The sequence below is a fragment of the Helicoverpa armigera genome, chromosome 7 (genome assembly GCF_030705265.1).
Source record: "Helicoverpa armigera isolate CAAS_96S chromosome 7, ASM3070526v1, whole genome shotgun sequence".
Lineage (NCBI taxonomy): Eukaryota > Metazoa > Arthropoda > Insecta > Lepidoptera > Noctuidae > Helicoverpa > Helicoverpa armigera.
This window is the reverse complement of record NC_087126.1, coordinates 11,223,410-11,249,638: the sequence shown is the minus strand read 5'-3', so window position 1 is coordinate 11,249,638 and position 26,229 is coordinate 11,223,410. Positions and strand designations below refer to the sequence as shown.

At 35.5% G+C, this 26,229-nt stretch overlaps 7 protein-coding genes across 7 annotated transcripts in view; 3 read left to right on the top strand and 4 right to left on the bottom strand.

Moving 5' to 3' along the window:
- Positions 1-6,937, bottom strand: part of LOC135117079 (uncharacterized) — a 187,612-nt gene extending 180,675 nt beyond the window's left edge. The window contains exon 1 of the mRNA XM_064035476.1: positions 6,626-6,937. The gene's annotated coding sequence lies outside the window, so the exon portion shown is untranslated. The remainder of the gene's footprint in view (positions 1-6,625) is intronic.
- A 750-nt stretch (positions 6,938-7,687) lies between these two features.
- Positions 7,688-10,564, bottom strand: LOC135117109 (THAP domain-containing protein 1-like). Its single transcript, XM_064035548.1, has 5 exons — positions 10,295-10,564; positions 10,044-10,139; positions 9,239-9,353; positions 8,613-8,805; positions 7,688-8,351 (listed from the first exon to the last, which is right to left on the bottom strand). Exons 2-5 carry the CDS (start codon positions 10,120-10,122, stop codon positions 7,743-7,745), a joined length of 996 nt encoding a protein of 331 aa, XP_063891618.1. The 5' UTR covers positions 10,123-10,139; positions 10,295-10,564; the 3' UTR covers positions 7,688-7,742.
- A 1,633-nt stretch (positions 10,565-12,197) lies between these two features.
- On the top strand, positions 12,198-16,802 carry LOC110372256 (ras-related protein Rab-39B). Its single transcript, XM_021328859.3, has 3 exons — positions 12,198-12,425; positions 12,500-12,851; positions 13,746-16,802. The coding sequence occupies exons 1-3, from the start codon at positions 12,318-12,320 to the stop codon at positions 13,952-13,954; spliced, it is 669 nt and encodes a 222-aa protein (XP_021184534.1). The 5' UTR covers positions 12,198-12,317; the 3' UTR covers positions 13,955-16,802.
- Positions 16,803-18,246: 1,444 nt separating this feature from the next.
- LOC110372290 (trafficking protein particle complex subunit 5) lies at positions 18,247-20,628 on the top strand. Its single transcript, XM_021328901.3, has 5 exons — positions 18,247-18,647; positions 18,790-18,916; positions 19,427-19,510; positions 19,871-19,969; positions 20,387-20,628. The coding sequence occupies exons 1-5, from the start codon at positions 18,496-18,498 to the stop codon at positions 20,483-20,485; spliced, it is 561 nt and encodes a 186-aa protein (XP_021184576.1). The 5' UTR covers positions 18,247-18,495; the 3' UTR covers positions 20,486-20,628.
- A 1,337-nt stretch (positions 20,629-21,965) lies between these two features.
- On the bottom strand, positions 21,966-22,579 carry LOC135117074 (uncharacterized). The gene is made up of 2 exons (XM_064035463.1): positions 22,353-22,579; positions 21,966-22,240 (listed from the first exon to the last, which is right to left on the bottom strand). The coding sequence occupies exons 1-2, from the start codon at positions 22,488-22,490 to the stop codon at positions 22,028-22,030; spliced, it is 351 nt and encodes a 116-aa protein (XP_063891533.1). The 5' UTR covers positions 22,491-22,579; the 3' UTR covers positions 21,966-22,027.
- Positions 22,580-22,657: 78 nt separating this feature from the next.
- Positions 22,658-24,211, top strand: LOC110372297 (small ribosomal subunit protein uS15). The gene is made up of 3 exons (XM_021328914.3): positions 22,658-22,818; positions 22,971-23,098; positions 23,881-24,211. The coding sequence occupies exons 1-3, from the start codon at positions 22,796-22,798 to the stop codon at positions 24,183-24,185; spliced, it is 456 nt and encodes a 151-aa protein (XP_021184589.1). The 5' UTR covers positions 22,658-22,795; the 3' UTR covers positions 24,186-24,211.
- Positions 24,212-25,099: 888 nt separating this feature from the next.
- LOC110372407 (TM2 domain-containing protein CG11103) lies at positions 25,100-25,805 on the bottom strand. The gene has a single exon (XM_021329090.3). The coding sequence runs from the start codon at positions 25,711-25,713 to the stop codon at positions 25,165-25,167; it is 549 nt and encodes a 182-aa protein (XP_021184765.2). The 5' UTR covers positions 25,714-25,805; the 3' UTR covers positions 25,100-25,164.
- Between the last annotated feature and the right edge of the window lie 424 nt (positions 25,806-26,229).

Genomic DNA, 26,229 nt, shown 5'->3' with positions numbered 1-26,229 from the left:
ACTGAGTAATTGTTGGTTGATGTTTAATTAACCTGAGGTTCTTGGTTAGAAATAGTATCTTTTATTTTTAATACGGGTGTATTTTCTTAAGCTTTTGAATAAATAGGCTGTTTTGCTGATTTCAACAACTGTTAAATAGGCGAGATTCTGAAAACGCTTGGATAAATGCACACAGTTGTAAAAATAAATGCTGGTGAATTAGCAGTATGCGGCTATGGAGTTCTGAATTTCAGGAATCAATTATACGATTAAACGAGTAGTTCACCGTACATTTCTGTAGGTACTGTGGTGTCCACAAACCTATTGCAATTTTGCAACCCCACTTAATGAGCTTAAGCCAAAATCCAAGATGGCCGTTGTTCTTATCAAGCACTACCACTAATACGAGTAATATAAATCCTCCTCAGACCTGCAAGACACTTGGCACAGCACACACGCTTTGTAAGGAACCACTGAACCATACCAGACATGTTTATGGTAATTCTGCCTCAGTTACATAAATACTTATTACATTTGGACTTGAACTTCGCTATATCTTCGGTTGATAAGAGGCCAAGTTAAATGAGGTTGTACGAAAGATATGATCAGGATCAGGCCTCCCGAATGAGGTTATTTGGGTATCGTTTGTTTTGTCTTGTATTCCGTATTCCATATATTGGCCAAATAATATGAATCACAATAACATTGGAACAAAAGAAATGAGTACTTAGGCACAAAAGTAGGTCCTATACATATCTAACAAGAAATAAAAACTAAACGTTTTGACAATCGTCAATTTAACAGGCATCAATTTCATTTCCATGTAACAGAAGACAATCCACTGCCTTATAAAAATTCAGGACGAGTACAGAAAATCCTGAAATCCAATAACACTCATACCAATAAGAAAGCTGTTGCATACCAAATTTCATATCCCGTCATAAACCCTCAAATAGCGAGCCTAATCTCTAAACCATTGCCAACAAAACTGCAGTATAATCAGCATTAAACGTCGATTAGCCTGCAGTTACCGCGCCAGCAAATAGTCAGCTCCTTTTCGGCGCAAATTATTCGCAAAAACATTCCAGTATCCCTTAACCACGCTCTCCATTCGACCATCGTTGGCTCCGGAAAAAACTTTTCCCTTTGGGACAGGGCAAAATCTTAATTTCACGTGAACGAAGCCAGAAACCCCTGAGGAACGTTATTTAGCCTGTAAATAGCGCCGTAACGATGTATCGATTTACTTACGTCGGAATATATACGCCTTACTTATTTGGAAATGCTTTGAGATCCTGATTTTGGAGGAAACAGTCTTTCTAGCACCTAAATGCAAAACATTTTTGGTTAGGAAGGTACCGATTACCATATTAGGCATGTACGCAAATTAAATCTGTGCTCACTGTCCTAAATCCCTTAAACGACTACCAAATTGACTTCAAATTGAACACCGACCCTACCAAATACGACACACGTAAATAAGTAGGTACCCAGTTAATTTTGTGTGCAAACTACTTAATTTCTGCGGGCCACAGCCTAAAGTAATTAAGTATAACATGCGCCTAGCCAGCAGTTATCGGACTATCTAGATTGACCTACGTGTACTTCGTAGATTGAACGTTGCTAGTCTGTGGACATAATTATAATTTCGTAACACACGTTAATTTAGCTTGCAAATTCAATTGGTAACGTAATTTGTTAATAAGTAAGCACATTTATATCGGTTTTTGTAGGAGTTGTACACTATAAAGGTTTGTGAAATATTAAGCAGAAATTAGGCGTAGGTTTATTCAACATGATTAACCACGATACATTAACAGGTTTATAAGCTAAAACATACTTAATTTCAAAAGGATTTCGAATGAGACTACCTACATTACACCTACTCTATATGACTATTTACATCACCAACTCCCACCAGATCCTCTAAGAACAGAACCCTTCCAAATTCACCAATATAGTTCACAGCTAACACCACATAATTTGTCCTAACTTAGTATAGAACTGTAGCTAGCTAAATTACTGGACACGCTGTAGTCACAGGCTTACTGCAGTGCACCAACAACTTTGGAGGACGAACTTCTGGCTCGCTTGCATCCGATATGGTGTATCACTTTACATAAATTTGCTTTTTTGGTAGTTGCGAAATCATCGAATGACCTCTGTGCATAGTTAGGGAGACACAGTTTCTAAAACCCACTTCTGGAACCCTTTGTGAATCACGATCAATAGTACTCTTTCAGCAGGCGTTGACAAAAAAAAAACACCCCTGGGATAACTAAAGGATCAGACAAAAGACAAATCAGGAAAAACACACTGATTGTCTTGATATTATGTAAGCAAGGAATCAGTTTAGGTAATCCTAGATTTGGTCCCAAATAATTAAGATGTTCAGATAGTTACCTAATCCTTAGCGTTGTCAAGTCTACAGTTAATTCGCAGCTGAAGTCTGTCATTACGTTAACACGAGATACAGCTAAATTACAGTAGTCGTGTCCTGGTGACCTAGAAAGATGGTAATAAATAGGTATTCAGATGTTGAGCCTACGTGGAAACGCGAGTGAAATCGCGGTCTCATTGCGATGCAAATGCTGCATTTTTTAGGACTGGTTTGTGTTAAATTATTTTAGCCTACTAGTTCGCAATTTAAAACTAAGTAGAAAAGAGGTTCATTTGTTTCAGTCTGACAAGCATAGCTAAATCAATCTTTACAATTATCCAAATCTCTTTAATATATCGAACGAGACGAACATCCAAAAACTTACGAAATAGTACAGCTTAACTAATCAGTTTTGAGCTAATCTTGAAACTGAAAAACTTGGCATTGGCATGTGCTGAACCCAAAGAATTACAAACACTCTCACGGTGAACTGTCAAATCGCCGATTTGCAAAATGGGCGGCAATTGCACGACTGTTGTAGTTTGGTTATCGTTGTAGTTAAATGGTGCAACCCGTGCAACTCACTCTTAATCTAGGTTGTCTGTATCACAGTCACATATTTCAGCATCTGCAATTCCAACAGGAACATAATTACAGTCTGAATATTCAACGCGACTGAATATCTCAACTGCATTATTCTATTAGAAGCTACATGGATGCTACGCCATCGGCCTCGGCGCGAATCGGAAATAATGACATTATACCGTAATTGACCTCCTCGGAAGACATCCACTGACCTTTTTAGTGATCTTTTAAAAGGTCAGCATATGCTACCTACTCTAGTATCGTCTATCGCGTAAGTAGGTGAATATGGGCGTGAAAATCTATCTTTCCTACATACCTACAACAGGGCAAAAAAGAATACTACACAGATAACATGACTACCTCTACTATGTAGGTACAGATATTTTAAACAACAAAGTTTTTCAGATTTAAAAAAGACAATATTCATAAATTGCGAAGATTCACAACCGTGTTTAATAACAGCGCTTGATAATCTACGACATGGACATAATTACTAGTTTCATAATTAATTACACTTTTTACTGCAAGCCTTAAGTTTTTACATTCATTCAAAAAACCTGAGGAATTTAAAACCACAACGAATACACTATGTAATATAATATAGTTAGGTGATAAAGGCATTATCTCTATTGTTAAAGCTTGCTTATTCCCACGAGAAGATCAAGGAATCTGTATTACTTTGCATATCCTGATCTCGTTATATGCTAATTGAGCACAATCTCCCTGGTGAGGTGAGACTCATACGGAAATCTTGCGAGTAAACCCTTTGAGTAAACCTTAGTCTTACAATGTTATGCAATTCATTGTTTTAGTAAATTAAGTAGTGTTAACTGATGGATACGTAAGGCTGGTCCAATGTGTGATAGATTCTGTTCACTCATCATTAATTGTGAAAGTTGGCTACTTGGACAAAGACTGATCAAAACTATCAATCGCCTAATGCAGCTGTTATAGGAAAGTAATTAAAGTAATCAATGGAAATAGGAACAACAAGAAAGTTATAAATGCAGATACAAATAAGTAAATAAAGTATAGACATTGTCGGTTCTTCTCTGTGTAGCTAATCCACTTTTTGAATCAGCCTGCAAAAGGTTCTTTAGAAACCAAAGACTGAGAATGCACATTCATATTGAGCCAGATTTTATTAGAAATATTTACAAACTACCGTATTATCACAGATCTCCTATTCCTCAATTATAAAGTCCTAAAACAAGAGTACCCAATCGTTTCTAGATTTGTCCAAACCGAAATAATACCTCAAACGACGATCCGCGTAACAAGTGGCCAGTTCAAACCGGTTAATGGCCGCACGTGGTACTTGCGCAAACTCACGGCGATTTCAAATTTCGAATATTAACAGCGTCGCAAGCGCATGCGGTAGTTGATTGATCAATCGTTAATTGTTATCAATGACGTACCTACCTATTAATTAATCAATTAGTTGGTGTAATATTTGTTGTAGGTACTTCACGCATTTTCCGCTTTAATGCAACTAAGTTTTATAGATGTAGTTACTGCAGGAATAATGTAAAGATTGTTCTTTATAAGTACTGTGGTTCGAGTGATGATGGACTGTATAGGGAAAACAAAGTTTCTTTGTTACATAAATGTTTTCTACCTTTTGTATCTTCATAAATAAACATGTGTATCGATAGATTTTTTCTAAAATAGGTATCTCGATTCCATTAAGTTCTGTGCTAAGAGCGACATCGTCAACATATAAAAGTTGTATTATGTAATAATGGTTGATACGAGAAACACCCATGACCATGACGCATTTCAAATTAAAATTCTACTCTCCATTTTTAGACATTAATACGCTAATTCCGGTTGTTACTTCATCCAGTTTATTTGATAAAACTACATTATCATGTTTTTAGCAGAATGTAGATAGAAAAATACAATATGTATTTTATAATACCTACACATCCAGGACGAATAGAATATGTATCTATCTGAAACTGAATTCTTAATGCATACTTACATCTGTGAATCATAGGTATATCCACGTGTATTGAAATCAATTAATATAATTAAAATTATCTAGATCTTCATAATGCATTCTTCGTCTGTAAAAACAAAATCACGTTGCAAAATTTCCATATTTCTTATAACAAGTTCGGATGACTCATCTTTCGATAGAGGATTAACTGTAGGCATCCAGTGGGCGATTGATTTAATAATCCATACTATTTGTGTACCATTACCTAACCCAACACTATTTCTGTACATACGATAAATTTTCAAGTAAATAACCGCATTTTACGTCAACGCTGGTCTATGGAAGTGAGCGCGAAAGAACGCGTAGCCATATTAGGTGTTGCGGCCTTTTTGGGCAAATTAGATTCACTTGTTCGTTGCAATCGTAAATTATCTGTAATTCTACTTGTCTCCTAATCGAGCAACACCGAGTCTGGAATTAAAAATGATAGCCAGTATGACGGAGGACCATCCTTCACTCACTCCACTCAATCAAATACGTACCTGACTAAAATTATTCGTTGATCATTTTTGGTAGCTGCTATTTTTTCTGTGTTCAGTTCTTATTTAATGTCCATTTCTATCCATGTTATCTAAACCCACAAAACATAATATTTAATCAAATAAACATTTCCGTTCATATCGTCATCCAAATAGGATGTTTCCTAGAATTCTGGTTTTTGATTTCACCTACATATTTTTACGTAGAAATAAATCGCCTATTTATAAACTTGAGAAACGAAAATGGTCGTTTCCGAAATCTCAGCATACCGGATTGGTCATTTTTGGGAATGAATTCATCCAAAACCTAATTAAGTGCAAAGGGACACATGTGTTTTCGATATGGATGTAGTAGATAGAACACGGTGAGGAAGGAAATAAGGAGACTTAATCCCATGCAGGGTTTACAAGGAATGGAGAAATTAATTGAACTTTATTGGGAACACTTGAAGATCTAAGGAATCGAAAGCTGTGGGGAATTTAATATAACATTGAGTTCTGAAACGTTTCAACCGGCTTATCTTAATTCAAGGCAATTTGTTAGGATTCAATTCCTTCTACATCTGGTTCTTTTGTTGCCAACGTCATTTCTTTCATCAAAAGTGTATAACGCACTGGCCTAGATATGCAAGTGAAGGAAGCTGCCGAGATTACAGCCGTACGTGCTGACTACCCGGAAGTTACTTAGCGTGAAGATATATTCACCACTTGAAAACCAGTTGAGCGCAAAATAACATTAGTTATTGCATAAAAAAACAAAACTTCAAACCACAATACAGTAATTAAATGTACACAAAAGAAATCAGCAACGGATACTTTCAATTGGCGTAACAAGTAGAAAATTACTTCCAGGCCATAAAAAGCGAGGAGAAATTTATTAGACACATGATTTGAATGTGACATGAACATTTTATTATATTTATAATTGCTTATAGCAGCATAATGGTGAACATTAAAAATATTACACGTATGTGAGGCGCGTACGGGCACCGCTCTTATGGCGCTGGGCCTTACGATTAAGGCTCGGAAACACGCATAAGGAATAAATATTGCGAAAGTCCAGTTACTGGCGACTCCGATTCTAGCCGATGTAGACGTCCAATTCACCTTGTTTTAGCTAAAACACACGGGAATACAACCAACCAATCGTAGACAACGTAAATAACCAAAATAGAACTGATATTTTTTAAGAAAACGTACCTTATGAGGCGTCCTTCCTCATAATCGGGTTTATAAATCCATTCACAATACGAAACAAAAACCACTCGAGCACTTTGCGAACACAAAAATAATACGAAACTTAGGGCCTCTTACGTTGTAACATATGGCGAAACGTAAAACACACACATCCTTTTAGGTACGTTTTAGGGAAACAATACTAAAACTTGCACAATATTTGAACAGATGGGGTATTTATTTTGGTTTGACGCGCGTCGTAAGATCGCGTGCGTGACACCGCGCCGTACCACCGGCCGCGCGGAGGGAATCTCGCCACTGAGCCGGAACACGCCGCTTGTTTGCCTCAGACGTCGCCTTCCCTTTCTAATGGCTGTTTAACGGCAGCTCCACCTCGCGGACAGCGCCCGAACTGCGCACTCTACTAGACTGGCGAGTGGCGAGACGAGTAGCCAGCGATTGCTAGTAGACTAGTAGAGTAACCAGTTTCGTACAGATGCCACGTATTCATGCACTTAGTGGCATCCACTCACTTTAGAAGAATCGCTGTAAGTTCCGAAAGGAAAGCGAGCAGCTTAAAGCACGCAAAGAACTAACGATATCCTAATGAAAAGTAGTCCCCGATCAAAGGACGAAAATCGAGAAAATCTAAATTCATTTAAATTGTTGAAGCGCGAATAATTTTCAACTGATAGGACTTTTAGATGAAAGGCACCTGTCTAAATATCAATACTGTCGCGCACACTATCGACTTATCGAATGCCTTTGAAATTGTTCGAATGCCTTTGAAATTGTTCGCATGCTATGCGAGGTACGTTTATTACTCTTTTCAAGTCGCCAAAGAATGTATTAAAAGTTATACGCTTACCAGTAGCTAGAAAACTCTAGGGAAGAAGAAGATAAAGAACAAATAATAAAAATTAGGGTATTGAATGAAGGGGGTGCCGCAAGGATCTATACTTGCATCATCTAAGAACAATAATTGTTTACGCCCAGCTTGTAATAAAACAATATAGAAAATAAGATTGCTCCACAGAAAGCAAGCGCAAGAAAGGTAAAGACTACATTTCAATAAAAACAACTGAGAACTGGAAAAATTCCTAGTTTATTAAAAAAACAATATTTCCGTGATTTACACTTATTATCCTATCATAACTTTACACGACAGTTGCGTCTCTGTTTGTTCAGCTACCACTTTAATGAGGTTGCTATTGGCTAAAACGTTTCTAGGCTGGTAACCCGCCGTGATCCAAGAGTCCAGAATTTCAGTACTTGGCAACATTGTCCTTAACGTGTTCCTAATATAAATGTATGCTTGCGGCGAATACTTGTAAATGCTAAGCGCGAAATTTTTCATGTCTTCCGTCTGCCGCATTGGCATAGCCAAGACTAATCCTGTTGTATCCTCTTTTATTTTATCCTGCAATGATAGTAAGATCCTGCATTTTTTCTTCCGTTTCTGATTTAAAACCTTTTTCTTCATCTCTATAATTTCTTTTATTCTCTTTAGGAATCTATTTTGTCTGTTGTGTACTTTCATGTTGTATTTGAGTTTGTCTTTTAGTCCGACAGCTTGTCTCTGCAGTCTCTGTACTTCAGAGAACAGTTTGAGCAGTTCAATACTATCTAGTTCTGACTGAGGTATGTTGAGGTCTAAGGACATATTGTTGGCTTTGTCCTCTTCTTCATCGGTGGTCATGTAATCTTCATCTTCTTCATTGTCTAGAGTTTCTTCATCTATGTATTCAACCTGACACAAACGTAAATTATTCTTACATGAATTTTGAATACAGTGTATATAAAGTGAAGAATATAAATGCTACAATACTTGTAACACTTAACATTCAAGTTACCTTAGTAATTCATACTTCATCAAGAACTGGTTAGTTATCCTTTTCAGCAAACAATATAGGTGGCTTTTAAGTGTTACTCAGAAACAGATCAAGTAAAAAAAACATTTAAAAAAAAGCGTGTAAAAATAAAAGAAATCAGCAAAAAAAGAACTACCCACCTCTAAAACATGTCTTGGTAATTTGAGCGATGGTACTGCCTTATCCACGAGGACCATTTGGTCATCCTCGTCGCATTTGAAACAGTCAATAGAGAAGTGTTGCATGCAGATGTAGGAGAAGTCTGTTGGAGTCCAGTTGTTACGGCCTGTCAGGTCCGTCCATATCTGTCTCAGGCTGGAGTCTTCAGGAAATCTACAACATAAGTTTTTATTATTAAACAAAAACTTTTGGCAGCAGTTCACCCATATCCTGTAGGAACTACTTCCCGGATAAAAAGTAGCCTATATGATGTACAGGTGAATAAGCTATATTGCTAAGTTTCACCAAAATTTGTTCAAAATGCAAACAGTATGTGAAGAAGTAACTTTTTAGTAAACTTTCACCATTATAATATTAGTTTTCAGTGCGATAACTTATGTCGCACTGAATTTTGGTAATTGGTTACAAGAGATAAAATTTTGACATAGTTCATTAATTGCTCACAAATTGAATACAAGTTTTATTTAAATATTTAATAGATTGTAAATAACAAAAATTATATATCTCATACAGTTTGGGAAACTCATAGATCGAATCATACAAGTAAATAAATTCCAGTTTTGAAGCCTTTTCTAATCTGAATTACCTAAAAAAGGATTCAGCATCTAAATTCTTGAAGTCTTCACACCCCAGAACTGCACATGTCTTAGTTATCTCTGTGTCTGCGTCTGCATTCTGTTTCAGTTCTGGTGCCACCATGGCTGGAAATACAGTTAATCGTTAACATATAGTTATCGGCACGGATATTGAGCTCTCGGCGGAAGAGTGGGGATCATTTTGCGCACTGTACACATAAGGCAATAAACCAATAAATCGCTTCTGCGCAGGTGAAGGTCAGGGCTCAATATCTCTGCCGATAATAATACCATGATATTTTACATCCAATTTTTAAACTGTTGTTTTAAAAATATACGTAGTTAAATTGTCAGTGAAAGTGATGATGATGATGAACTTAGGCTCGAAATCTTCTAGTTCAAGGTACAAGCCTCTTCTTTAGAAAACATATGAGTTTTCATATTGGTGATCAGAGGCTGTTAAAGTCAAGTTTCCTCAACTCTGTATGAGCACTTGACTGATAGAAACCTTATACCTTTGCCATGATAAGAATTGATGTGACCACTCAGTATGTATGGTAACACAATAGTTGTGTGGGAGCAAGTTTAATGACCATAAATTATTATTTCTCGGATTCAATTCTTAAATGTTCTGTGGGATATCAAAATATGAGTGTGTGTATCAGTTCCTAAAGAGTGTGTGTATAGCCACACTTATTTCCCTACCGACAACAAAATAGAATACATAATAACGACTTTTACGAGTAAACAACTGGACGCCATTATTTCAATATGTAATTATTTTTATAATCAATTAGATTTTAATCAAACACCTACCAATCGGTGTGGATTTCGCTTTACTGTCGCCGTGGTCCGTTGCATTCTCCTTCATTTTATAACTCTGGCTTGTATTCATCTTACTTATAAAGCTAGCTGAAAAATTATGTCAAAATTATTAAATACGATGTTACTAAAGGTCGTTTCACATAAGCAAAATACAATAGCATAACGCCGCAGCTTTGCAACGGGTACACAATGAAATTAAAAAGCAAGGAATTTATTATGTAATTGTATAAATACAAACTTACTTTAAAACTTTGCCCTACAACAAACTATCGGGGCTGGAATGGCCGGCAGCGAAAACCATAAGAAAATAGGTTAATCGCTTTATATTTATTTACACTATGTTAACATTTTGTAGATAAAACAAGTAAATATTTGAAGTTCCAACAAATGAAACTATTATCAACACAATTTTAGTTTTCACACACTTAGCGCTTATTTGTAGAAATTTTAAATACGCTCGCTCTTCCCATTAAAAATTGTGGCAATGAATGAATGAATGACATAAACAAACTAAACACTGAATTGTTTCGCGTAACCAAAAATTCATTCATTTCGAACGGTTTTTAAATACGGAAATCAATAGGCATGTCCTTGATTTTTACGGTTTTCAAAATGACAAAGAAACTTTTTGTGATACAAAACTCATTTGCTTATCTGATAATCCCACCCAAAACAAAAATGTGAAAGACTGCCAAGTTCGATAATATGGGAATGCTTCGCCTATAAAAGAAGTGAGATCTGAATAAGTACCAAGTTCCATACACATACCTCAGTTAAAATAGTTACTTTTAATGATGTCACTTGGCAAGTTTTCACACTTTGTTATAAACCTACTAAACGCAATGAATCAAGTATTTAATTTTCTATTAAAACTTGCAAGTAACATCATTATTAAAACTAACTATTTTAACTGAGGTATGTGTATGGAACTTGGTACTTATTCAGATCTCACTTTTTATAGGCGAAGCATTCCCATATTATCGAACTTGGCAGTCTTTCACATTTTGTTTTGGGTGGGATTTCATTTATTTTGTAAGGTTGTTTATTTTATTTTTTCTTATGATGAAGTTAGTTAAAGAAATGTCTCATTTATACTATCTTTCAGATTTTTTTATATGCACTATGTTTCTTACAAAGAAATGAACTAGATTAACTAAATGGACTAGATTTACCAACTGACTGACATGACATGTTATCATATATTATGTTCGTGGACCAAAGTTACACATTTGTTATTTTCGAAAGTGATTCACACTTGGCCGTTTTCAGATTTTTACTTTACTTTGACTAAATACAATCCTTTGTAACGAATTTCAGATCGGTACGACCATTCGAAGATATATTATATAAATATAGATAAATTTAGTTCGTTTTAGTTCCTTAGGGGTATACATTTACACCGGGTATAAAACACCTTCATTATTTTGAAACCGACTCACACTTGGCCATTTTCAGATTTTTCCCTTTACCTTGACATAAAGACCTACCTCCATGCCAAATTTCAAGTCAATACGACCATTGGAAGTGGTCTAGGTTTTTGATGAGTGAGTCAGTCAGTCAGTCAGTCAGTCAGTCAGTCAGTCAGTGTATAGTAAAAATAGCGATTTTCTGACGGCAATATCTCAAGACCTACAATAGGTATATTAATGAAATTTTGTATTTTAGATAAGTGAGGGGGTCTCAACAGATACTAGAAATTTGATATGCGTAAATAAAATAGATTTTGAGTTACAGGGGGGTCGAATTTGGCCCGAAATGGTTCGTGTAATATAACCCACGGCCGGTGTGTCGCTTTTTTTGCTCGAACTTGGCGGACACACTGCCGTGTGTCTAGATTATGGGTCATTTGAATTCCACTTGGTCATTTATCATCAAAAGCAATAGTTATAAAGAGCATATAGGCAAAAACAGATTCGAAACTAGCAATGAACCTAAGCAGGTAACCACCCTCCCAAATCTGAGGTCGAATATTTTAATGACAGATTAATAAGTACTTGCTTTGTCTACAATTCCTATCATTACATTATTTTTAATTATTAATTTTATTCTTAGACAAACAACTATTTTTGAAATAATACGCAAATCATAATCACCATAGTGTACAAACTAGATAAGTAGTCGTGCTGTGAACTTCTGTGTTATCTATTGTCTATGATAGGAATTGACTGATGGATGTTTCTTGTTTGTCTTGTCACTTTTCTAAAATACGTAATTTTTGACGAGACCTTTGTTGCTATCAATTGATGTTAAAAGTGCATATAAAAAATGGTTGATCCAATATTCGATTACCAATTTAGGCTTATCCTAATTGGTGATAGTACGGTGGGCAAGAGTTCTCTCCTGAAATATTTTACAGATGGGAAATTCGCTGAGGTAAGTACCTACAATCGCCTTTGTTTTGATGTTATTTAAATTATTTGTGTTGTAAATTGCGCGTTAAATTTTAGCTATCAGATCCTACGGTTGGTGTAGATTTCTTTGCGAGAATTATAGAGGTGCAAGATGGTACAAGAATTAAACTGCAGTTATGGGATACGGCTGGTCAAGAGAGGTTTAGATCTATTACAAAATCCTACTATAGGAATTCAGTTGGTGCGTTATTAGTATACGACGTGTGTAACAGATCAAGTTTTGAGCATATACCCCTGTGGATGATGGAGGCAAAGCGACACATAGAGCCTCACCGGCCAGTGTTTGCTTTGGTTGGCTGCAAAGTGGATCTGGTGGGCACAGACAATAAAAACGGAGCGAGAAGGGAGGTTACATGCGAAGAGGCGCGAATGTTCGCAGAAGAGAATGGTGAGTTGCTCTACTATTTCATAATTACAAAAATAGTTTTTGTTTTGGTGCCAGTATGTTATCACTGGTTAAATGTAGGTCAATAGTCAAGTATCTGAATTTGTGTATATGAATGTCCTTTAACAATTCAATTCTAATTGGAACCTTGTGCTATATTTTTTGCTTACATATAGAAACTAAAACTTTAAACAATGTAACAATTTCAAACTGCAGTTACATAATTAAGGAAGACAACAAGTCATATATATTTGTTACTCTTACAGCAAGTAATTTTTATAACTATGTTAATTATCAAAAAACATTTTTTTTTGTAGCATGTCTTTTTTTGATTGTCATTCTGATAAAATTTGCATAACACTTGTCACAAATTACAACATATTATGTGCTCTTACCATACACATTTTTGGAGAATATTATATCATATAACTAGTTTTATATCCATATAAAAAAAAAAAATTACCAAAAGCACCATAAATTGAGGGACAAGCAGGATATTAAAATTTCCTGCATTTAAGATGGTTGAAGATACTATTGTTGTGATAATTAGGGTTTATTAGAGCTGACTCACAACAGTACACAACAGTGTGTATGTATTATATTAAGAATTATATGAATTACAACAAGGAATGTTTGTACACGAATATTAATTTGTATACTCACTAATATTGCAAATACAAAATTTTGTCAATCTACTTGCATAATTTAAGCACAATTCCAATTTTGATAAAAAAAATATACAAAAGTCTGGATAATGGTTTATTTAAATCTGGATTTCTGAAGTTCACACAGGATGTGTATAAAACCTCAAGTCTCAATCATTATCTGCTTTTACCTAGTTATAAACCTCTAAAAATTAACTTTGAATAATGTCTAATGTTTATTTGTTTTTCCTAGGTCTACATCATGTAGAAACATCAGCCAAAACAGGTGTGAACGTAGAAGAAGCATTTGTGCTAGTCGCTCAAGAAGTATACAACCGCATTCAGACCGGTGAATACAAAGTGGAAGACGGATGGGATGGAATCAAGACTGGCTTCAACCGCCCTAACGGTATGGACTTTAACCTTCTCGAAGCTGAAACAGTCCAGTCCACATGTTGCTAGGAGACGATAAACAAGTGTATATATTTGACTCACAATAGTTTAGTAATATACGACGTGTAAGCATAATTTTATATATATATTGTGTAGATAAGGTGTGGCGTCTGCCGTATAAGCTGTTTATTTACGTTTCTTATAAACACTTTTACTTTTACACACTTTTCTTTTGGTGGATATTGGTGGTATGTTATTTAAAATAGTTGCGAACATTGCAGTTTGTTACGCAAAGCAGAAATAAAAAAGGTTTCAAATGAGTTTTGAAATTCAAATATTATTTATTTTTCAAGCAATTTCTAAAGGTTAACAAATGGCCATCATTCTATTTTTAGTCCTGGAATTACTATTACTACTTAAAATGTAAAATAGTTGAACACATAAAAATTACTAATAATAATGTATGGCAACTTTTAGTTAAAGCTACTAACAATAATAAAAATTTATTATTTTTTGGCGTTTTCAAATTGGTAAGTAGGAATTCAAATATAACTGAAACATTTCATCTCATAGGTTTGCAATCCCATGAATCTTAGGTGCATATTATTACTCCAATTATGTGTTATGTCCCAGGCAGTTTATACTAAATGGTTCATTAAATACATAGTCAAGTCAATTTTACCATTATTAGATATCGTTGTCCATAATTTTTATATTATTTATCACAGGATAACAGTAGTGTGACCATGATTTGTCATTTCAAGTTGAATCATCATTTTATATTTTTGTAGGTCCATACTTTTATTTGCTGAAAGGAAAAGATAAAGCTCTAAATATAGACAAATATTAATATTGAATCAGAAATATGTGTCATTGCATTGCAACTATATACTTATTTGGATGTAAGTACAGGATTTTCAACATAAAATTGCTCAAGATGCATAAACGATTTTCAAAAAACCTTTTTAACTCTTACTACCTGTCTGTTTAAATTCTTATAATTGTCTTGCAAAGAAATAAGTTTTATATACAAACAAAAAAATATAGCTCTCGCTATTCTTGACTCGTTTACGAGTAAATGTAAATATTGTAAAAAATGTATGCCCATAAAGTATATTTATGATCCAAATGCCACAAAATTTTCAAAATCGGCTTCCACAAACTTTCAGACACGTACTTTGTTATCCTAGGGCCGATTTCACCGACAACACAAACGTTAGTTTTTCTTTGAACCACTGTTTAGGTACGTTGAAAATTGAAAGAAAACTCATTGTAAACAATTGTTTATGAAAACTGACGTTTATGTTGTCGGTGAACTTGGGGCCTAGTTGCCTAAAATGATCTCGCCGAAAGGAAATAAAACCTAAATCTAGACATTGTTTAGGGCCTAAACTGTCTTTCAAGAGTAATCGCCGCAGTGGCATTTGGACCGCTTTATACATTACGCGTGTAATTTGAACCAAAGATTGCGAAAATGATCCCTACGATTTTGTTTCCTTCAAACTGTATAGATTATATTCTTGTTTCACTAACATTTAATAACTATAAGTTAAACATATTGTACCTGCAACACCTTGTGTAATTAACACCATTAGGAATTGTAACTGTCGTATGCCCGAATATTTGAAGCTCGTTAATTAAACTTCTCTGAATGAAATTCGGGTATTCGCGCATTTTTACCACTTTTCTGTAATGTATGAAAAAGTCCTTCAGAGTGCTCCAAAATTCGTCATCAAAAATATTTTAAGTAGCTCTTATGCATCTCTGAATGAACCAAGGTACTTGTAATTAGCATGTACACAGATCTATTCTACACAAATAGAATTATACACGATAGTTGCTCCAATTCTTAATTAGGCCCCAAAATCTTGTCACGCAAGTTATACCGTATTAATTAAATTAAATATTTTCATTACATTCAATCTAGAATCTAAATAACCAAGCCGTCCATTACGATGGGCAATTTTGAAATTTTCAAATACATATAATTCATTTTAGAAAGACCATGTGTTGTTGCGTTGATCTGACGACCTACGAACATAATCCTATTCTTATAAAAGAGGTTTAAGTACCTATATCTTGTTTGTGAAGCTAAATAGACTTATAGGAAGACTATATAATATGGATCATGTTTGCCTAGGAAGCGTGGTCAACGCTAGATTGATCAAAAAGTGTTCATGTAGCAGGCGTTTAGAGTAAAAATAAATCAGCGTTTTAGGCCGAAACTGAGTCGCGTAATTTACGTCGAGAAAGTACGCAGCTCGTAGTAGGAATACTGAAATTCGGTAACGTAAATAACGCGACTCAGTAAATACCTTTTCGTTTCGTAGTCATGTTTTTTTTGTTTTAAATTCTTGCAGATTAAAGTGATGGTAGAAATAATTTATTAAGTTCTAAATTATATTAAAAAATACTAATGATAACGATAGGGTTAAAATTTGTAACGCCTAGATTTATTCGAGTGATGAAAATAGGCTAAATGGACAGAAAATGAAATATTACCTTACTTTAGACTTGACCGTTTTGCGCGGCACAAATAGTTTCCAGCGCTTTTCACACATAAGGTTTTATTCACAAACTTCTAATCAAAATATTGACATCTTTTATCTGAATTAAAACCGGTTCTTTTGTTACCGGTATAACTAGGTACATGTAAAATCGTTCTGACGCGAGTTATGCAATTTAAATAATTTTAAGGTCATCGCATAAGACTAAAAGATAACAAAAAATAAAAATATTGGTGAATTAAATTATTCGATTGACAATATTTAAAATTGTCGTAACGAAAAGTACTTTTGGACGTATGATTTAAAATGTTATTTTTTAATCTTATGAATTAACAGTTTGTTTTATTGGAGTAGCTTATAATATGCTGTTATAATAATGCTTTATATAAAGTAAAGTTTTTTGTTAATTACGCATCGTTTTATTTACCTAATTATCCTGATAATGCGTATTGGCCGACTGGGGTCGTAAGACAGAGTAGGTCAAGTAAATGACCTAATTTCCATTAAACGGACATCATTTGGGCATAAATTAAAGATATCTAGGTACCAGGGATATTATTCACAATTAGATAATTGCAGTTATTGCTGCAAGTGCATGCACGAGCTTATCGTATCGTTTACATGCAATTGCCAATGTAGGTAAGTAGGTACGATTGTATGACTAGGTAGTTACCTACTGTTAAAAAAGTATTTACTCTATCGGGTAGTATGTAACACCTAGGTACATTATTATAAGTAGGTATGTTTCAATAAATGAAATAGTTCCGTAATCCAATTTACTTGACCGCTCTCCGTGCTAACATAGCGTGTCGAAGTTACGTAGTCTGATATCATATTGCAAGATTAAAAAGTCGAATTTTCACACTTGCTTAAAATTTAACTTATCTAGCAAGTTAGGAGAATGAAATTTCGGTCGGTATCAAAATATTCAAATAACATTGATCGGACGAGCCTTCTTTTAAAAGGCAGTTAATCTATTTCCAAGACTTTCACATAAGTCTTCAAGCCTTACTAGACTAGGCAACCACTTTCTTTGACCCGCCATCGTCACAGAGTTCCATTGCAATATTATGTAGGTAGGTAGGTACATACCTACTTATGTTTTACTAACTCATTTTGAATCATGCCTGCGTTGATCAAAAAAAGCTAGGCAGAGTGAAATCTAACTATAATGCACCCTTTCTGAGGCCTCATCCTTATCAAGGCTTATATTGTATAGTTATAGTAAAAAAAAAGTCGAGCAGGTAGGTAAGTGAGGAACTCAGCACAACCAACTTAACACTTAACTGACTATTCGCTTCGCCAGCAGCGAGTGCAAATATTAAACTTCTCTAGTATTTAACTTAAAAACCAAGGTTGTTTTCTACATGTTCAAAGTTGTACTATGAATGTGTGCGTATGACCTCACGTTGCTCAGGCCGACTGTATTAACCTTCCTACTTCCTTACCCAGGAAGTTTCGGTGTTAGCGACCTTACCAGAAGGATTAGTGCATATATTATGATTGTTTGAAGACAACCGACCAAATAGGCATTCGGCAAATCTTAAAGCGAAGGATAATGTTGAACCGACGACCGATTCAAACTATGAAACCGTCAATCGCAGCTATTTTTATTCATAGAAGTTTTATTATAGTATTGCTGATCAACTTTAAGGCTGCTACAGAAATGCATAATACGGCATGTAAATGTAAAAGTTAAGGAAGAAGATAATTATACAGTCACAATAATACTTTCCGAGCCAAAAGCCCTTTTATTAAGCCACTTCTTCGAACATTTGGTGATAACAGTTCAATTAGACATTGACACCTGAATTTGACAGCTTTGATAATGACGTTGAAATGTAGAAGGCATTCGTTTTGTAAATTAAATATCTTTAGCATAGCCTAGCGAAATGCAAGATATATTTTCGTGAAAATTGAAGCGCAATAGCAATAGATGAAAGCTAAAAATGGTGAACAAGTTTTGAGCGTTTCATTCAGCTGAACTAAAACAAATCTCTAATTTGGGTGTTGATAGATTTTAAGTGATTTTGTTGTAATAGGAATTGAATTATAATATTTCGTCGATAAGGAGACCTTATTCCTAGTGTAGAAGTGCTTACCATGTCGTCTAGCAGGTCAAAGTCATCGATTCTCGACAAACCTCTTAGTAAAGGCAAAGGGGAGGTCTCGTTGGCTTTCTATGCACTTTTATTCTCAGAAATAGTTCAATATTGTCAAAATCGGTCACATTCTATTCACGAACTACAAACCAAGTAAGTTTTAAACAAATAATAGCCTTAAATTCTGTGGAAAATATACTCAAAGTTAGTAAAGTAACTTATACTCAGGAAAATTGAAATTTTATATTTTTTATTGATTTCTACTGTTCCTAATTTGTATTTTCATATCTTTCAGATTATCAGACATAGGCCATGACGTGGGTACAAGGCTGCTGGATCTTTACTTCGTTAGAGAAAGAAATAGCAAGCGAGAAATAAAACTACTTAATATGCTCCTATTTGTGAAGTCGACTTTATGGAAGGTATGATAATAGGATGTTTTAAAAATACAATACTTTTTCTGGATGTCCATTATACTCAAAGACAATTTTCTAGGTTCTGAGTTCTTTGCACTTTAATAGTGGGACTCGAAAATATAGGAAAAAAGTATTTTCAATACATTTCTATTATTCTAAGGCCGCTGCCTCGAATTTTGCGGGCAGCGGCGGCGGCGCGGGAGCGGCAGGATCTTACGCGTATAATCAAATGGACCGGCCCTCGAATACAGCGGCGCGGGGAGCGGGCAACGAGCGGTGAGCTCCAGTCAAACGGTGACCGCCCGCGCCGCCGCCGCTGCCACCCCGCTGCCCGCAAAATTCGAGGCAGCGGCCTAACTGGAATCACTTACTACTGTTTATATTTATAGAGACAAGATATCTGATAATAAACAAAATAATTTCTATAACCAAAAATCTTGATTTCTGAACACAAATATTGCTTGTCTTACTACAAAACACATTTCACAAGACTGACTAAAACCTCAACTGTTTCAGGTGCTGTTTGGCAAGGAAGCTGACAAGCTGGAGCATGCTAATGATGATGAGAGGACATACTACATTATTGAGAAGGATGCCCTTGTAAGTAGCATTATAACTTTAGTTCCTGCAAAGTACATTGCATATTACTTAGCTCAGGGCAAGTTTCAAAGACAGTAAATGGTGTTTAGTTCAACTGCACTAATTGTATGCTCATCATACTCATATGTATGATATAGGTTGGGTTTTACTTTTGCATGTGACTAGATATTGTCATCCTACTTTGCAATGCAATTAGCCCTTAGGATGAATGAGGATTTTCTTGAAATATCACAGTAATCAAGTAATTTTTTGGGCCTACCTTGCTCTCAATATCAACAAAATTATGTATTTGACACTCTTTGTAGCAAAGTCCTTATAATTTAAGTTTCCTCTATTCATAATTCTATAATGTGATTACAGATAAACAAGTTCATAAGTGTGCCAAAGGATAAGGGCTCTCTGAACTGTGCCACATTCAATGCTGGCATCATTGAAGCTGTGCTTACTAAGAGTGGATTTGTAAGTATACATAATTAAGTTATCCCCCCCACAGTACTATAATGTGTTACTGTGTAACCCTGAGGCCACGCGATACGCGACACATGGTGCTCCATCGTAATACAAAACCTTATCATACGATGCGTTGGGCGGCCGTGCAGAGGATGATGCAGGTGAGGCACTGTTATGCTTGCTACAGCTAGGCCCTCATAGAATTAAATACAAAAATCATCTGCGGCTCGTTACTCATAATACCGTAAACGTTCGTGCCTTATCATATCTCATCAATCTAACCTTTGTTATTTACGACGACTGTTTGATGCATTCGAAACAATCTAGAAGTTAATGATTTTCTGTTAAACGTAGCCGTATTCGATAATTTTATCAATCTTCCTGTCCATATAATTAAATCCCTAAAACTATTCTTTATTTTTCCAGCCCGCGAAGGTGACGGCCCACTGGCACAAGGGAACAACCTACATGGTGAAGTTCGACGATTCAGTCATAGCTCGGGATAAAGCCCTGGATGACCGCTAAATACTCTTTGTTCTACCCTAGTATTGTAACCCAACGCTAATAATTTTAAGCTACTCAATGTTCTGTAAGCTTGTCGTTTCTTTTTTACACCAGTCTATTGAATAGGTTATTATAGAAATAATAGATGTTTAAAGTCATAATAATGTTTTATTTACATTTCTATAGTGAGTTTCAGAGTGGACGCCAGTGTCAGTTCTTAAAGGGAACTAATGATAGACGCTACTGGCACGAAACGTACTGCAGCCAGTCAGCATAAACTGGTTACATAATAAATAACATTCCTGCTACTTTCCGTTAATATACGTCTGCTGGACATTCTATTTCGCGATGTCTCGGCACTCTAATGCAGGCATCAATTTTTTTAAGGTATTGTTTTCAAACAAATAAAAATGTGTCCCAGTGTGTAAGTCCTTAGTTCCGTGTAGAACTAACGGATTCGGGTGGCAAAATACACACCCCCACAATAGAAAGAAATGTAAGAAAACGCTCTAAATCCGAACACAGCATAATAAAATTATGAAAAATAAATTAATAACGCCATTCAACATAACACCTCCAGCATTGTTTACTTTAATTTAAAAGAGCGGTCCCTATACTTGATGTGACCACAACGTATTTCACGTTCCGTTTGGGTTCGCGTCGTGTACAGCAAGTAGCCTAAAGAAGTCATTGGCAGCACGAGTGCGAGTAGCGCGAAACGGATCGTGCGGAAGTTGAACGGAAAGAATTCCAACTGAGTTGTCTTCATTGATAGGAAGTGCTGAATCGCCTTGTCAAACTGCAATGTGAAATGTTTTGATGTAGAACATTACTAAAAGAGATGAACCAGGTTTTTTGCAAGGATTTGAGCACATATCTTTTTGTTGTGTGATTAAATTCTATTGAAATTAAAAAGTCATAATTTAATATTACTTAATTTTACCCGCATTCTGAGAATCTCCAAGCCATCACATACCTATTTCTATCATCTCTATGCCAAATTTCATCTCAATCTGTTCAGTAGTTTTAGTGTGAGAAGGTAGAAACTCATTTTCGCGTATTAGTATAAAATGATATAAATACAACTTACAACATAGCCTTCTTCTTTGGCATGTTTACAGGGATCAGTCCTCTGCTTCAAAAATTCCTTTCTATACTTGGCCCTTCTTTCAATTTGATCCAATATTATTTTGCATTCCAGGTCAGAAAACCCATATTTATCAGCCATTGTATAATTATGTTAAAATTAAATTATTACAGCTCAAGATTGAATTGAATATTTATTCAAATCATATGACAGTGACAATGCATGATATTGTTTTTAATTGTATTAGGCAACTAGGACAACCAGAATCATTTTGTCATAAACAATATTGAGAACCTCCTCCTTTTAAGGCAATTGTTTAAAAAGAATTTCTTATAATTGATCCTAAATCACTTGTGTTAATAAAATGAAACAAAAGTTAACTTTAAGTTACATTTAACAATAAATAAAAGCAAATACAATTTACATGATTTTATTATTTTCTACACATTTGTTTTAGCTTACACTGAGTTGAACCATTACTGCAATTTGAACATTCTGTCCCTATAACGTAGTTCTCCCCTCCTGATCTGTCCTTCACGGTCTGTCCTGTGCTTCCAGAGAATGTATCCGTATGCAAACATGGGGATAACGATAGCGCACACCCCAAACAAGCTAGTGCGCGTGTTAGCAGTGAAGTGCTCCAACTGGGTCACTTTCATCGACAGAAACTTCTGTATAGCTGGATCGAACTGGAAATTTTAACATTTACTATTAAACTGAGTTGTACTGTATTCCATACCGAATATAAACTTTGTTTATACCAGAAGTATCAATAATAAAATTACGTAATTAAATACTCACGACATATCCAGCTTCGCTAGCATGTTTAAACGGGTTAGTTTTCTGTTTGATGAATTCATTTCTCAAGGCAGCACGCCTGGCGGCCTGCTGTTTGATCAGGTTGTACTCCGCTTCAGATACACCGTAAGGGTTCGTCATTTTTGCGGCCAAATAATTAAATGTTACAGTGTATCATTGACTTTTGGATTTGGTTATTCAAGGTGGATATCTGTCATTCGATTTTGACACTCGTGACATTTGATAGAATGAAGCAACAAAACTTTTATCCATAGGCAATATTTTTACCGGTTTTTAAGTGACTACATCACTAGTGAACAAAGAACGGTCATAGAGTAAAAACATTCCGATCGAGAACTGAATGATTAGCCGCCTTCCGGTAACCATCTTTTTCGTTTCCCTTGTTGTCGTTGTCAGATCGGCGATTTTTAATAAAAGCCGCAACCATGGGTCGTATGCACGCACCTGGGTAAATTTATGTGTTATTTATAGTGTACAACTTAATATTAATGTTCCTACATAGATTTTTCATTGTTGAAAGTTTTTGTGACATTAACATAACCTACTGTTGGAGTGGTCACCACATGGCTTTACAGCGAAGTGTGAATTTTATGTTTTCAGTAAGGGTATCTCCCAATCGGCGCTGCCATACCGGCGCAGTGTGCCAACCTGGTTAAAACTGACCGCTGATGATGTTAAGGAACAGATTTTCAAACTCGGCAAGAAAGGCCTCACTCCCTCCCAAATCGGTAAGTGCAAGTTTTTACTAAAGTTTTAACCAAAGTGAACTGCACGGCAGTAACTACTCATTTTTTAGTGTGATAATGATCGTGATCCGTTTGTGTGCACGTCATGCGTTGGGCAGACAACTGTACAGTCCCTGGTGAATGACAGGACCAGAAACTATCCATCATATTCTGACGTTAACACAGGATTTCGCAGCTATTTTGGAGTGATATTGCAGTTCCTCCAGATGGGAATCATGATTTAAGTCCTTATCAAACCAGTGTAAAGTTTTGCAAGCATGGATTGAGAAAGACAAATCTTGATCTTGATATCATCATTTTTTGTCTTTATACCGTATCTCTTGGTTCTAATAGAGTTAATTATCATAGGATAAGAAAAAGGAAAGAAGTATTCTGATGTCCTAAAATCAAAATTCAAGTCTTGCTGTTTCTCAACTGGACTTTCATAACTGAGAGGAGGACTGCATTTTAATATTGTTAACTTCGCTAAGCCTGTGCTCATCTGTGACAGTATATTCTGTGTTATCAACATTGATAACAGAATCAGACCTTAGTTAAGCTCGGATTGAAGCTTCTAAAATTAATGCTGTCCTAGTGTGGATAACTAGTCAAAGGCTAAGGAAAGCACTTAATCACACTTTGATTCTACTATGAATTCAAAATGATTTCTTCATCAGATTTCAAGTCTGTACTTACCCCTACTGCTGGGCTTGGGTCTTCCCATTCAGAGTAATGTTACATAAACATTAACATTTAAATAATATGGTCTTTTTGTTACATTTCAGGTGTCATGCTTAGGGATTCCCATGGAGTTGCACAAGTCAGATTCGTCACTGGCAAGAAGATCCTGCGTATCATGAAAGCCATGGGTCTCGCCCCCGACCTACCGGAGGACCTGTACTACCTGATCAAGAAAGCCGTTGCCATGAGGAAGCACTTGGAACGCAACAGGAAGGACAAGGACAGCAAATTCAGGCTGATTCTTGTTGAGTCCAGAATTCACAGGCTAGCCCGCTACTACAAGACAAAGAGCGTGCTCCCACCCAACTGGAAGTATGAGTCAAGCACCGCATCTGCTCTGGTGGCTTAAGTTATAATAAACTAAATAATTTCCAACTTTTTGTTTTATTTTTAACTAGCTCTGCCACTTATTCAACTGCATTCTAGTTAGAACAACTTGAAGATAGTCCATTCTGGACAAGGATACACCATAGTTTGGTAGTAGTTGATAGTGGGATCCTAAAGCCTAGATATGGATCAATACCAACCATTTGATATATTGGCAATATCTGACTGAAATAACCATATGGCCTGTAGTATCAGTTCAGAAACAAGCATGGTAGGCCTGTATGTATGTGCCAATCTTGCTACTTGTAATCTGTGGGTTGCACCCTGATGTAGTGTGGTTGCCTCACATACCAAGTTGAAATATCAGTCTGTTGGCTGACAGGTGGATTGATGCAGGCTGCCCAAGTATTAATTACGAAACCTAGTCAATAGGCTGTATGTCTTCACTTTCTAAAGTAAGATCTATCAAAGATTTTCTTTTTTTAAGCCAGGTTTCCACTGAAGAAGCCTATTAAATTTTACTTTTATAAATAAGCTAGTATGGGAAATGGGAACAAAAATAAATGCAAATAACTATATAGAAGATTTTTATTTACACTTAGGTACATTAAAATACTATTTACACATCTAACAGAATAATAATTATCACAAATACTTGAGAAATTATTCATTGAAAACATGATTCAGACAATATTCATTTCTTAAAGTCTTAACTTATCAATTTTGGTTTAACACAGTAGATCCTAGATTTCTATCTTGTTACATCTTTGTTCTTATACAAAAAGAAAAAAAAGACTTGACAAATCTATTTGAAGATATGCACCATCAAACACTTGATGGGGATGAGGGCTGGAAGATGATTAAAATCTTATTGGACATTGGCATATAGTGAATTTTCACCCTGTTTTATTTTTTTTCATGTTCTCTTACATTATAATTTTCCATTTTATGAGATCTCATGTGCTTCAATTTCTTCAGCTTTACATAAAGAAGTCTCAAATCTAAACATATGGGTTCCAATTGCTCCCATCCTCAGGATGCAAGCTATTAGTAATAAGTAACACGACGTCCACTATCCACCAGATACCCAGCCCTCCAAGTGTGAGCAGCTTGCCTACTGCTGTCCCCGTCTGTCCCAGACAAAATCTATCCATTCCTAAGAACCCTAGCAATATACTGTAGATTAATGTGGTGGTGAAATAGTGTCCTGAGTACCGCACGCAAGGGAAACCATCCCTCAGGAAGCTTCTACTGCCATAACACTCGATGCCGTCCAATGCTTTGCATTGCACCCTTGTTTTCTCCACCTGATCGTATCTCACACCTCCAAATTTCACACAACCGTGACCGATAGCGTCTCTAGCAGTGTGGTTACCTTTATGATCAATTGGTTCGTCACAATCCAAGAATTCCAGAGGTAAAAAATTACATTTCACTAGAGGACCAAGTGGCCGATATGGTTCTTTCGAATATGGGTCGCTTTCTGATGATATCGCTGTCAAAAACGAAAGCAAAATAGAGGTTGTTGTTACGAAATGCGTAGTCCACATTTTGAGACGTCGTTTCTTCTTAAATGTGTTATTTTCTATTCAGTTTTAACAATAACAAAACATTTCATCATCATTTCGTAGGAATTTGACAGGCAGTGACTATTCTGACAGTTGACAGTACTGACCACACGCCACTTGCACCGTGCACGGCATTGTTAAACAGTTGCCATTCACCATAGTAAAAATTTAAATTTTTATTGACGGATATAATGTATTAGGATTATTTCGCTGTCCTTATTTGTTGTTATACTTTACACTTATGAATGATACCCCTTTTCTTAAATAAAAATAGATATTAAATAAGACAAAAGTAAGGTTTATTTTTGTTTTACTTAATGCTTTATTCGTCAATGCACATTGTACGTTCAGAAACTAAATTGCTTAATACTTGTAGTTAGTGTAGAGTTGTTTACAAATTAAGACAAATCGAAAAACAATAGAGCTAATTTACTGATATTCGTATGTATTCCGAGTAAAAATAAAGCGAGAGTTTCTAGCGGCACTTGTTTTAAAACT

Coding starts and splice junctions, on each gene's coding strand:
- LOC110372407 (XM_021329090.3), bottom strand. CDS start 25,713: ATGTGGACTACGCATTTCGTAACAACAACCTCTATTTTGCTTTCGTTT.
- LOC110372297 (XM_021328914.3), top strand. CDS start 22,796: ATGGGTCGTATGCACGCACCTGG. Junction 22,819..22,970: donor GGTCGTATGCACGCACCTGG/GTAAATTTATGT, acceptor TTATGTTTTCAG/TAAGGGTATCTCCCAATCGG. Junction 23,099..23,880: donor CCTCACTCCCTCCCAAATCG/GTAAGTGCAAGT, acceptor GTTACATTTCAG/GTGTCATGCTTAGGGATTCC.
- LOC135117074 (XM_064035463.1), bottom strand. CDS start 22,490: ATGACGAACCCTTACGGTGTATCTGAAGCGGAGTACAACCTGATCAAA. Junction 22,241..22,352: donor CTAGCGAAGCTGGATATGTC/GTGAGTATTTAA, acceptor TAAAATTTCCAG/TTCGATCCAGCTATACAGAA.
- LOC135117109 (XM_064035548.1), bottom strand. CDS start 10,122: ATGAATACAAGCCAGAGTTATAAAATGAAGGAGAATGCAACGGACCAC. Junction 9,354..10,043: donor AGCGAAATCCACACCGATTG/GTAGGTGTTTGA, acceptor CTGTATTTCCAG/CCATGGTGGCACCAGAACTG. Junction 8,352..8,612: donor TACCAAGACATGTTTTAGAG/GTGGGTAGTTCT, acceptor CGTTTGTGTCAG/GTTGAATACATAGATGAAGA.
- LOC110372256 (XM_021328859.3), top strand. CDS start 12,318: ATGGTTGATCCAATATTCGATTACCAATTTAGGCTTATCCTAATTGGT. Junction 12,426..12,499: donor CAGATGGGAAATTCGCTGAG/GTAAGTACCTAC, acceptor GTTAAATTTTAG/CTATCAGATCCTACGGTTGG. Junction 12,852..13,745: donor AATGTTCGCAGAAGAGAATG/GTGAGTTGCTCT, acceptor TGTTTTTCCTAG/GTCTACATCATGTAGAAACA.
- LOC110372290 (XM_021328901.3), top strand. CDS start 18,496: ATGTCGTCTAGCAGGTCAAAGTCATCGATTCTCGACAAACCTCTTAGT. Junction 18,648..18,789: donor ATTCACGAACTACAAACCAA/GTAAGTTTTAAA, acceptor CATATCTTTCAG/ATTATCAGACATAGGCCATG. Junction 18,917..19,426: donor TGAAGTCGACTTTATGGAAG/GTATGATAATAG, acceptor CAACTGTTTCAG/GTGCTGTTTGGCAAGGAAGC.